This window comes from Pristiophorus japonicus, chromosome 6, assembly GCF_044704955.1.
Source record: "Pristiophorus japonicus isolate sPriJap1 chromosome 6, sPriJap1.hap1, whole genome shotgun sequence".
In the NCBI taxonomy this organism is placed as follows: Eukaryota; Metazoa; Chordata; class Chondrichthyes; family Pristiophoridae; genus Pristiophorus; species Pristiophorus japonicus.
This window is the reverse complement of record NC_091982.1, coordinates 15,906,458-15,919,299: the sequence shown is the minus strand read 5'-3', so window position 1 is coordinate 15,919,299 and position 12,842 is coordinate 15,906,458. Positions and strand designations below refer to the sequence as shown.

General features: G+C 43.2%; 1 protein-coding gene across 1 annotated transcript in view; it reads left to right on the top strand.

Annotated features, from left to right (window-relative positions):
- Positions 1–10,149, top strand: part of efnb1 (ephrin-B1) — a 170,246-nt gene extending 160,097 nt beyond the window's left edge. The window contains exons 4-5 of the mRNA XM_070882634.1: positions 2,857–2,988; positions 9,000–10,149. Coding sequence (XP_070738735.1) covers positions 2,857–2,988; positions 9,000–9,385 — 518 coding nt within the window. The 3' untranslated portion in view covers positions 9,386–10,149. The remainder of the gene's footprint in view (positions 1–2,856; positions 2,989–8,999) is intronic.
- The last annotated feature ends 2,693 nt before the right edge of the window (positions 10,150–12,842 follow it).

The window sequence follows — 12,842 nt, the reverse complement described above, 5'->3', positions numbered from 1 at the left end:
TTGAAAGCAAATAAGAAGGGCTCTAATTGTTATTTGATTATCACCTGAATACATTCTAGTTTCAGAGAGAGAACACGCACAGACAGAGATACACTTCCAGGAACCAATCACAAAACAGAAAAGTAATGTTTACAGTAATTTTTGAGAAAGTTACAAAATAATGCTACTATAGTTGCAATGCCCTCTCCTACCCTCATTGTTAACAGATGCAAGAAACCTACCAGTGAACCAAACTACATATTTCACCTTGACCATTCTGCCAATTCCCAGGTTTTCCTCATCGTGATGCCAGATCAAAGGGTTGACCTGTGCTTCCAAATCAGAACAGCCCCATTGCAGTACTGCCAGACTTGGGGACACCCTTCTAGTACTGCCAGAGTCCATACCCATTCCCCAGTGCTACCAAAGCACAGAACTGCCCCTGTTGCCCTACCCAGTAATGTTAATTTTTTTATATTTGTTCTTGTGGCAAGGCTGCATTTATTGTCCATCCCTAGTGACTCTCGGAAGGTGGTGTTTGGCCTGCTTAAACTGCTGCAGTCCTTGTGCTGATGGTTCCACCACAATGGTGTTGGGTAGGGAAATCCTGAACCTTTGACCCAGCAATGATAAAAGAGGTTGTATATATCCAGATCAGATGGTCTGTGACTTGCAGACGACGATGTTCCTGTGATATTGCTGCTGTTATCCTCAGTGGTAGATGTCACATGGTTAAGAAATGCTGTCGAAGTCAGCCTGGTGAGCTGCTGCAGTGTACCCTGTAGATAATAGATAGGGCAACCACACTTTGATGGTAGCAATGTGGGTGGATATTGAGTTCAGTGAAAGACAAGCCAGTCAAGCATACTGCTTTGTGCTGGATGGAGTTGAGCTTTTTGTGTTGTCGCAGCTGCACCAATCCAGCTGAGTAGTGAATATTCAATCAAATTCCTGATTTGAGCCGTGTAGATGGTAGAGATTTTGAAGGGTCAGAAGGTGAGCCAGTCGTCATAAAGTACCCTAACTCTGCCCCACTTTTGTAGTCATGGTGTTAATATTGCCGGTCCAGTTAAGTCTCTGGTGAATTGTTACCCCTAGACTGTTGGTGGTAGGGGACTCGGTGATGGTCAAGCCATTGAAAGTCAGATGTAAGTAGTTAATCTTTATTAGAGATGGTTATTATCTGGCACTTGTGTGGTTTGACTGTTGCCTACCACTGGTCAGGGCGAGCTGGATGTTGTCCTGAAAGTTGTAGGCTAGCATGGGATTCTTCATTATTGGAGGAGTTGTGAATGGAGATGAACATTGTAGAGTCATCAGTGAACAGCCCACACCTCACCTTATGATGGAGAGAAAGTCATTGATGAAGCAGCTGAAGATGGTTAGGTCAAGGACATCATACTGAGGAATTCTTGCACTGGGGTCTTGGGACTGTGATGATTGGAACATAAATTGGACTCTGACAGCCAATCCATCTTATTTTGGATCAGGGATGACTCCAGTCTCTGGATTTCCCATTGACACCAGTTTTGTTAGTTCTCCTTGGTGTTGTACTCTGTCAAACGCTACTTTGATGTTGAGGGCATTCATGTTCCTCCTCATGTCCTGCAAACAATTTCTAGCCGACTTCAGGCCTGTTCCCATATGATTACCTCCCCGCCCACCCTTGAAGATAGAAGTTCTGCTCTGCTCTGCTCTGCTCTGCTCAGCGTTGGACCCTCTGGAATTCCGCATCCCTTGACCAGCGAGCTGCCTGTGAAATTAAATTGCAGTCCAGCCTTCAAAATGGCTCAGACCTCTCAGCAGGAATGTCAGCCAGTCTACTTACTGTGGAAGGTAGGTAGAGAATGTGAGAATCTGAGAGAGGTTCATGGAACTGGAAAATAGGTTGGGTTCATGGAGATTATGTTGTTCTGACTAGAGTATGCTGTCATTTTAGAGTCTGCTGGTCTGGTTACCTGTTCTAGATAACACGGTTTATAAAGTACTAATACATCCCTGTGGTCTGGACTTGTTTGGAACCCAGGCCCCCATGATGAAAGGCTAGCGCATCACCAAATCCCCAAATTTTTGGTTTTACATCACCTTTTTGCTTTTGACTGTGTCCTTGCCCCACTCCCACTCCTTCATGCAACCAGGCAATGTCTTGACCAATTAAAAAGGTGTGAACACGAGTTGAGGGGGTTACCTTATGATGATAGATTGAGTAGACTGGGTCTTTACTTGTTGGAGTTCAGAAGGATGAGGGGTGACCTGATAGAAACATTTAAAATAATGAAAGGGATAGACAAGATAGAGGCAGAGAGGTTGTTTCCACTGGTCGGGGAGACTAGAACTAGGGGGCACAGCCTCAAAATACGGGGGAGCCAATTTAAAACCGAGTTGAGAAGGAATTTCTTCTCCCAGAGGGTTGTGAATCTGTGGAATTCTCTGCCCAAGGAAGCCGTTGAGGCTAGCTCTTTGAATGTATTCAAGTCACAGATAGATAGATTTTTAATCAATAAGGGAATTAAGGGTAAGTGGAGCTGAGTCCACGGCCAGATCAGCCATGATCTTGTTGAATGGCGGAGCAGGCTCGAGGGGCTAGATGGCCTACTCCTGTTCCTAATTCTTATGTTCTTATGTTGCCCAGCGAGTATCAGCAGACATTCCTTCTAAATTTCCCACCCTTTCCCCCTGTGATGGCATTGCCAGGATCAAAAGCTCATTGCTCACCCCCAACCTCTTGCTCTGCAACTCAGCACTGAAGCTATGTGCTGCTACCTCATAGCCTTTACGTTTGACACCTTGATGTTAACCAGCAACTCTACACTGATCCAGACACTGGAGTATCAAAGAGCTGGTGCAGTCAGTAATTTCCATCTCCCTTCCATCCAGATCCAAATACAAGACCACCGCTGAAAGAAAGGATTCCGACAAGAGCACCAGGTAAAGGTCAGGACAACACAGTGAAGAGCGTTATCTCCATCTGGAAAGACCCATCCTCAGAAGATAAATCTGGGAATACAGGTGAGGAAGAGAGAACTTGCTAGGATGTCTTTCCATAATTCTGCTTCTTGAGAGTAAAGATTTTAAGATGAGTGGGAAGAGGGGTGGTAAATAGATTGGACTTTTACTTCTGGATCCTAGGTTTATATCCAACCCAGACTATGGAATAAAAAGGAGTCATTTTCTGACTTCATGCTTCTGGAAGAAAGCCTTTCATTTAAATGGTCCGAGAATTGCCTGGAGCACACATCCACATTTTTGGTATGCGTTTCCAGTGGGTGAAGTTAGCATGAATTAAGAAAATTGTCCCTAAAGTCTCCTTTGCTGGCTTGGTAGATTCTACGTTAAATGAACCTGGGCATTCATAATCCAGTTTCTTATTGGCTCAGGGTAGAAAATTAGCCCTATTTCAGCACAAGTAAAGGCTAAGTTTTAATTTCACTGAGTGAACACAGGATGTCTGGTGTGCTCTTCTGAAGTTGGGGCAGTGGTTTGCTGTTGAGGTAAAGCAGAGGGAGTTTTTACTCTATGACTAACCTGAGCTGGAAGCGCTTGTTGGGATGTTAGAGGGATGTTCTCTGAAGGGTTTGTGTATCCATTGGTGGTCTTAGCTGGGTCCGTTCCCTTCCATATTGACCGAATCGGAACAGAGTCTGTCACGGTCCCATGGATTGCCTGTGGTGAGGAGGAGAGTGGAATTAGGCTATGGGAAGATAGTCTGTTGCACATATTCATCAGCCTCTGCATGAAGCAGTTAAATCTAAACTGTCTATTCACCTTTCCTCTTCTGAACTTGAGCCTGTGCCCCTGGTTATACAATTTGTGATTGTCAAGCAATTAATTCTGGTTTAGTTTATCTATACCCCTTAAAACTGTAAAAAAAAAAAATTCAATAATGTGTCCACCAAGCCTTTTATTTTTCAGTATACACATTTCTCCGTTTACTCTCATATTTATAATGCCAGGTACAACCAAGGACATTACCACGGTTGAAAAAAGTAAGAGATGATGAGGTGTAGAGTGAAACAACAAAGAAAAATCACCTTTCGTATGGCAGCTTTCATATCCTCAGGATGTTCCAAAGAGGTTCACAGCGAATAAATTACTTTCAAGTGTTGTTACATAGCCATTTTGCACAGCAAAGTCTCACAAACAGCAAATGAGATGAATGATCAGTTAACGTTTTGTTGGTGGTGGTTGTGGGATGAATGTTGGCCAGGACATAGGGAAAATTTCCTGTACTACTTCAAATAATGCCAGAGAATCTTTTTTATCCATCTGAACTGGCAGATGGAGCCTCAGTTTAGCATCTCATCCAAAAGACGACATCTCTGACACAGTGTAGTAATCCCTCAGTACTTCACTGATGTCAGTTTAGATTATATCAAATCCTTGACTGGAGTTTCAACCTGTCTTGTAAGTGACGGTACCATCACAGTTCAATCACAGCCTCCGCAAGATCCTGCAGATCCATTGGCAGGACAGACTCCCCAACATTCCCAGCATTGACCACGCTCAATCAGCTCCGTGGGACGAGCCACATCATCCGCTATCCCGACGCAAGACTCCCAAAGCAAGCGCGCTACACGGAGCTTCGACGCGGCAAGCGAGTCCCAGGCGGACAGAAGAAATGCTTCAAGGACACCCTCAAAACCTCCTTGATAAAGTGCAACATCCCCACCGACTCCTGGGAATCCCTGGCCCAAGACCGGCCAAAGTGGAGGAAGAGCATCCAGGACGGCGCTGAGCACCTCGAGTCTCGTCGCCAAGAGCATGCAGAAAGCAAGAGTAGACAGTGGAAGGAGCGTGCGGCAACCCAGGCTCCCCACCCACCCTTTCCTTCAACCACTGTCTGCCCCACCTGTGACAGAGACTGGAGGTCCCACATTGGACTCCTCAGTCACCTGAGAACTCACCGAGTGGAAGCAAGTCATCCTCGACTTCGAGGACTGCCTGTGATGATGATGGTGAGTACTATCACAGAGCCAAGCTGACACTTGGATTAGAAAGGTTCAGATAGGAAGAAAGGAAAATATCTATTTTTTTTTTTTAAAACAGCCTGATGACACTTCAGTACAGAGACAACAAAAAAAACTTGCATCTTAAACGTGGCTTTAATACTGAAAAATGTCCCAAAGAAAAAACATTGAAAAAATGGTTGTTGAGCCAGTATGAAGGTTTGGAGAGGTCACATAGAAACATAGAAAATAGGTGCAGGAGTAGGCCATTTGGCCCTTCGAGCCTGCACCACCATTCAACATGATCATGGCTGATCATGCAACTTCAGTACCCCATTCCTGCTTTCTTTCCATACCCCTTGATCCCTTTAGAACATAAGAACATAAGAATTAGGAACAGGAGTAGGCCATCTAGCCCCTCGAGCCTGCTCCGCCATTCAATAAGATCATGGCTGATCTGGCTGTGGACTCAGCTCCACTTACCCACCCGCTCCCCGTAAAGGCCACATCTAACTCCCTTTTGAATATATCTAACGAACTGGTCTCAACAACTTTCTGTGGTAGAGAATTCCACAGGTTCACAATTCTCTGAGTGAACAAGTTTTTCCTCATCTCAGTCCCTAAATGGCTTACCCCTTATCCTTAGACTGTGACCTCTGGTTCTGGACTTCCCCAACATCGGGAACATTCTTCCTGCATCTAACATGTCCAATCCCATCAGAATTTTATATGTTTCTATGAGGTCCCTCATTCTTCTAAATTCCAGTGAATATAAGCCTAGTCAATCCAGTCTTTCTTCATATGTCAGTTCTGCCATCCCAGGAATCAGTCTGATGAACCTTCGCTGCACTCCCTCAATAGCAAGAATGTCCTTCCTCAGATTAGGAGACCAAAACTGTCCACAATACTCGAGGTGTGGCCTCACCAAGGCCCTGTATAACTTTAGTAAGACCTCCCTGCTCCTATATACAACTCCTCTCGCTATGAAGGCCAACATGCCATTTGCCGCCTTCATTGCCTGCTGTGCCTGCATGCCAACTTTCAATGACTGATGTACCATGACACCCAGGTCTCATTGCACCTCCCCTTTTCCTAATCCGTCACCATTCAGATAATCTGCCCCCATCATCATTCAGATAATCTGCCCCTTCCTGTTTTTGCCACCAAAGTGGATAACCTCACATTTATCTACATTATACTGCATCTGCCATGCATTTTCCCACTCACCTGACCTGTCCAAATCACCCTGTAGCCTCTTAGCATCTTCCTCACAGCTCACACTGCCACCCAGCTTAGTGTCATCTGCAAACTTGGAGATATTACATTCAACTGCTTTGTCTAAATCATTAATGTATATTGTAAATAGCTGGTGTCCCAGCACTGAACCTTGTGGTACCCCACTAGTCACTGCCTGCCATTCTGAAAAGGACCCGTTTATTCCTACTCTTTGCTTCCTGTCTGCCAACCAGTTCTCTCTCCGCGTCAATACATTACCTCCAATACCATGTGCCTTAATTTTGCACACTAATCTCTTGTGTGGGACCTTGTCAAAAGCCTGTTGAAAGTCAAAATACACCACATCCACTGGTTCTCCCTTGTCCACTCTACCAGTTACATCCTCAAAACATTCTCGAAGATTTGTCAAGCATGATTTCCCTTTCATAAATCCATGCTGATTTGGACCGATCCAGTCACTGCTTTCCAAATGCGCTGCTATTACATCTTTAATAATTGATTCCAACATTTTCCCCACTACCGATGTCAGGCTAACTGGTCTATAATTCCTTGTTTTTTCTTTCCCTCCTTTTTTTAAAAAGTGGGGTTACATTAGCTACCCTCCAATCCATAGGAACTGATCTAGAATCTATAGACTGTTGGAAAATGATCACCAATGCATCCACTATTTGTAGGGCCACTTCCTTAAGTACTCTGGGATGCAGACTATCAGGCCCTGGAGATTTATCGGCCTTCAATCCCATCAATTTCCCTAACACAATTTCCTGACTAATAAGGATTTCCTTCAGTTCCTCCTTCTCGCTCGACCCTCGGTCCCCTAGTATTTTCGGAAGGTTATTTGTGTCTTCCTTAGTGAAGACAGAACCAAAGTATTTGTTCAATTGGTCTGCCATTTCTTTGTTCCCCATTATAACTGAAAGCTTGGTCAAAAAGATGGGTTTAGAAAAAGTTTTTAGGAAGTAGAGAGGCAGAAAGGTTTAGGAAGGGAGTGCCATCTAAATTTTCATCTTCACCACCTGGGCAATAAGCATAGCATAGACCGAGTGCAGAAAAAGAAATTTGGTGGGAAGTTCGCACTGCTAAAATGGGCCTTACAGAACCTGCCAGATATTCCTTCTGTTAATTTCAATGGAATGAAAATCAGGGAGGGTATCTTAGGGGCACACAATCCTCCCTGCATGATTTTTCATTCTGGGCTCCCAGGCAATTCTTCACGTTCAGGCAGTAGAAAGTCTGCTCTGAAGTGACTGATGGCTCAGCCACCAGTAAGGTGAACGACAGTGTTATATATTAGGCTGTGCTGATCAATGTATGGTGGGCATCCTCCAGATCTTTGCCATCATTGCTCAGTAAATCACTTCAGATGGTTTTATCCACATGGCTGTACTTGGTGTGTGAACCTAGATAATGAGTATCAGCAGGTTATTCAAATGTCGTGTGGGAGCTTCACAGCCGAGCCTGATTCTCACCTCACCCAAAGACCACCTACACGTGCTTTTCATCAGGGGTTTGATAGTGACCAGTAACTGAAACCCTGGTTGATTTGGGGTTGTTTTTCCTGTCCTTTACCTGAGAGCATTGAGACCATGTGTAGAACTCCAACTGCCACCCAGGCTGAGATGACTTCGCTCAGCACATCGAAGCTGATCTGAGACTCTCTTAATAAACCATTTACAAGGCAGGGTTGAATTAAACTTGGGATTGATCCATTTTACTCGCCTTCAAAGCAAAGGAAACGACCTGTTGTGCGATAATAATGTCACATATGGATTGAGGCAGACTAGTTCCCATCTTGGCAGGAGTTATATCTCTTGGGATCTGATTTGGAAGAAAGAGTGCAGCCGATTGAAAGCTACCTTACCAACTGATTGTTCCAGGTATTGATTCAGCAGCACCCTGTTCACTTGACATTAAACAAGTCGATGGTAATAACAGAATCTAAACGGGAAATTTTCCAGAGACAAGTGATATTAATTAACGAAAAGAGCTTCATCATCAGCATTGTCAGTGTGTTGTTATTTCTCTCTCTCTCTCTCTCTCTCTCTCTCTCTCTCTCTCTCACCCCCCCACTGTCTCGTGCATTATGCTGAACTAATTTAGAATTACTCCTCACCGAGGGGGGAAAAAAGAATGCAAGTCTTATTGATTTTAGGTTTTCTATTTCATAATGGGCTTCTATTAATATGTGATGTGTTACTAGATGTAATAAATTCAGCTGGATCAAAAATGTTCATCAAAGGTGGTGGGTTAGAACCATGTTAGAGCACCACTATATTGTCCACATATGGTAAGGTATGAGGAGACATGACCATTCTATCTTTCACCCGCCCCCTCCACTTGCTCAGTTTTCAATCTGAGTCCTATCCTGGAGCCTTGAGTCAGGTGCAAGCCAGCCACACTCCCATAGCAAGGGACAGAAAGTCACAGGCGTTGTAATGTTGGGTCTTCTAGTGTCCTGTAGTTTCACATGGTGCTAGCGAAGACAACACAATTCCCCGCACTGTGCTCTGACGCAGAGCATGATCAACCCATGCTCATCTGCAAGACCGACCACCTGCGTGCATAGTTTGTGCAGGAAACTCCGGAAGCAAAGAAAAATATCTGGAGAGCACAGAGCCGGCTCCTTGCCAAAATGATTCAGTAGTGAGCAGGGGTCAACAACCCTATATCCTTGACATTTATGCCATCACCCCCTCCCTTAAGAGGTCGAAACCAAATGGGCAGTTTGGCAATTTTTTTTTATATAGATATGTTAATTAGTCTAATATAATCTCGAGTTGAAATGAAAGATTGCTCTGAATCTGAAAGCTCACTCTTTTCCCTCTTCTCTTTCCACAGCTACTGATAGTCAGATTAAAGACAAGCTGAACAACAGCGAAGGAATCTTTGGCTCCAAAATGGCACTCTTCGCTGCGATTGGAGCAGGCTGCATCATCTTTATCCTCATCATCATCTTCCTCGTGGTCCTCTTAATAAAGTTTAGAAAGCGACACAGGAAGAGTTCCCAGCAGAGGTCAGCAGTCCTTTCTCTCAACACACTGGCCAGCCCAAAGTGTAGTGGAAATAGTGGCTCGGAACCCAGTGACATCATAATCCCGCTGAGGACTAATGATAACAACTACTGTCCTCATTATGAAAAAGTTAGCGGTGACTATGGCCATCCAGTGTATATTGTTCAAGAGATGCCTCCACAGAGCCCTGCAAACATCTACTACAAGGTTTGACAGCGATGAAAAAGTGAGAGAATTCTGAGTGTCGCCTGGCCTACTTAATGATATCTAAATCTTCTCCTGACATGTACAGACTCCCCATATACAAAGTGTCTTTGGGAGAGTATAGATAAAACAATGATGGTGGCCAGCAAAGAAGGTTTCAGTATTAAGTTCAGCAGACTTGTGTTTTAAAAGAAAAAAAGAGAAAAAAGAAAAAAAAAGAAAAATGGAAGATGTTAAGGAGGCTAAAGAATTGTTGTTCCTAATGGGCCAGGGTCTATCTACAGCCTTTTCTTTTTTTTTTTTCATACAGCCATTCCTTCAGTATGTAAAAGGCTTGAAAGAGGGAGGAACACACAACTCATCCCTCCCTCTCCCTCTTCTATCTTCTATTTTCCAAACGCAAGAAAGATTTGAAAAGAAAGATGATGATGAAAGCCTCTATGTTTGAGTTATGAGGAGAAGCCACAGTTTAAATGCTAAACTAGGGACGCCTCCAAACAGACAATTAAAAAGACTGAGGATTATGAAGCAGTTGGTTCTCTGTAGCACGGGGACTTTGGAGCTGCTTCAAACCTTTCTGAATTCCAACTGCTCAGGTGATGAGACTTGCAACGCAAAAACTCTGGGGGTGTGGGGGAGAAAGGACATTTTACATTTACTTTGCCTGATCATTTCAGCTACACGCCCTCTTTCTCGTTTCTCGATCTTTGATTAAAAGATAAGTTTTTGTTGTAATGTGATCTATGTAAATTATAAACATACTTATCAATCTATCCTTAGTTTATATACAAATCCAGCCTCCACCTCACCCTAACTCCTTTTGAAAATATTTTGACAAGAAATACAGCAAAGTTTAGCAAAAAATGCTCAGATGGTCTTTGGCAATTGGAGCACAATTGATTGCTAGTTGGTCTTTTTAAGGTTAGCCTAGTTAATGTCCAGCCTATGATTTGTACCTATGTTGTTGGGGGTTTGTCTCGATTGGCCTGGGCTTGCCTGGTGAGGTATGCAAGGAACGATAACTTACAGGAATGCAGAATTTGTTGAAGGTGGCCAGCTAGCCCAGACTCTGCCATTCAGTCCAAGAGAATACAAAAGAAAAACAAAGATGTAATGTTGCTTTCTGTTTCAAATGGTATAAAGCAGAGAGATGGCAGGGCAATTTTGAGGGGGAGAACCAGTGTTTTTTTCTCTCTCCCAGGTATAGTTGCAGGGCCATGATGCAGTACATTGGCGTAGGATCCAGATGTGCTGGCAGACTATCCAGGTAGGAATGGGCTTCTGACGCTAAAATAGCTTGCAGAGGGCAGGAGTTGATCTTTACAAACTAGTTTGTGAGCGTGTGTTCTTCATTGCCTTCCGAACATGTTGTAGATAGATGAGGATTTTCATTATTTAAGACGATATGAAATGCCTCAAGTTCATGGGGTGGAGGGAACATCATCAGTCCTGATGTTATGCAAGATTCATTCAGAATGGGAGTTTTTTTTCCCCCCTTCATTTTAGTCCAGTGGACATGAGTATTTGAAGGTGTGCACCTTCTAGCAAGAGCTTAAGCAGCTGCAGTGGGAGACTGCTGAGAACCCTTGGGTTATTCACTGAAATAACTTTCTGGTGGGCCACTGCTTAATCACTGTTGGCTGTTGAATTTCACATTTTGAAATTCTTCTTTCTATTCCCCCATCGATTGAGGGAGCTTAATGTCATATAGAAAAATAAATAAAACATCACCTGGTCCATCAAACATCTCTCTCTGTTGCAACCTTTGTTGTCGCTCTCTCTTTACTGATATAACTATGATCAGTGCTCCTCTGATTCTCCTTTTGTTCCTCCTAAGCTTCACATGTCAAGTCCTACACACACTTCCTCCTCCCTGCATCCTGACTGTGATCAAATCAAGACCCTTCGCAGCATCTCCCATTCATTGTTTTGAGGAACTGTAATTAGTCGAACTTACTGCCTGTCAGTTGTCCCTTCATCCAATAGACTTTAAGCCTAAGCTTGGTGTCAACCTAATCATTATTTTATTTAACACGGCATCTTTCAATCTTTTCAACCTGTACAATGGACCTTGGTCCTTATACCTGGGTTTTATCATAAGAAAAGAACACTGTGTCTACAAAGCTTTTCAATACATCAATGAAAACATGTCCTTTCCTGAGTAGTGCTTTCAAGCTGGTGTAAACCAGTTAATTCATTCCCCTCCGTTCACCCGGCTGTCAAGGTTGGTTTGATTGCGATTTATATTGATGTTTTGAATTCCTGCTGATCTCCCAGTTGGTAAAAGAATCTCTGCAAATGCTTGTGTCCTCTTTTCTCACCAGTAACTTCTTACCTCAATCTATCAATAGCGGATGTCTAATGTGGTATCATCAAGGGAGGATATTGGGTGTCTGACAGAGGGTCTCTAGGTAAAACAGTCCATCTTTTCTCCTGCCGATGCAGACCTACCTGTAGTGCATTTCTAACATTTTCTGTGTTCATTTCTAATCTGCAGCACTTGGCAGTTTTAATCTTTTTCATGCTTGTTTATTTGAGATGGTTGACAGTATCCAACAGAACAAACTTGCAGTAACAAAATAACATCCAATCAACATAAGAAAATTGAACAAGCAGGATCATTGAAATGACAGTGTACATAACAGTAGTGACTGTGTACAACCGCAGCATTGGGATATCCAGTCTAGATCAAAATCTGAAAGGCATTAAAGATGATGACGGGGAAAGAAAGCCTTACTGGATGATAAAGGGTCAATAACAGAGAGTGCAAACATTTTCTCTCCCCTTTTCCCTTCACTGAAGATATAGCAAACCTTCTATCTACACATACTGTGAAGGAGACGGTGCTGTGTGAGAATAAAGAAAGAAAAGAAGCCACAGAATTTGGCTCGGGGACAGTGAGGGTACCTGGACGCATTGCCAATGAGATAACTATTTCAATTACTATACTTGGTAAAGCATTCCAGCGAGTACCTCGCTCTCAAAATCATACTCAAGCAGCAAAGTCTGCATTTTATGTAGTGGGCTGAAAATAGACCGAGAATCTCTCCATTGGAGAGGCATGAGTAAATAGGTCCTTTTCAAAAGTATTTACAAAGTGCAACAAAAATAAGAATAATCTTTAAAACTGTAATATGTGCACATTTCAATCACATTTAATTTATGGAGATGGTGTCTGAGTTGGGTTTTGAAATGTAGCCAGAATACAGGCATTGGAATGGATACTGTCTGCTCTTTGATTGAATCAGTTTCAGATAAAAGCTTATTTGGAGAAATCTTGATTAGTAACAGGTTTGAAAGGATTTCCACACCACTCTGCTTCCTGTCCTGATGTGATTAGATGCTGATGGGTCCATTTGTTTCCAAGGCTGGTGATAGGTTTTGATTCGCTAAATGACAAAGATTCAGTAGATCAAAAACAAAACTAATAAAACACCCCTTCCTTACAAAGGACCTACTGCATGTA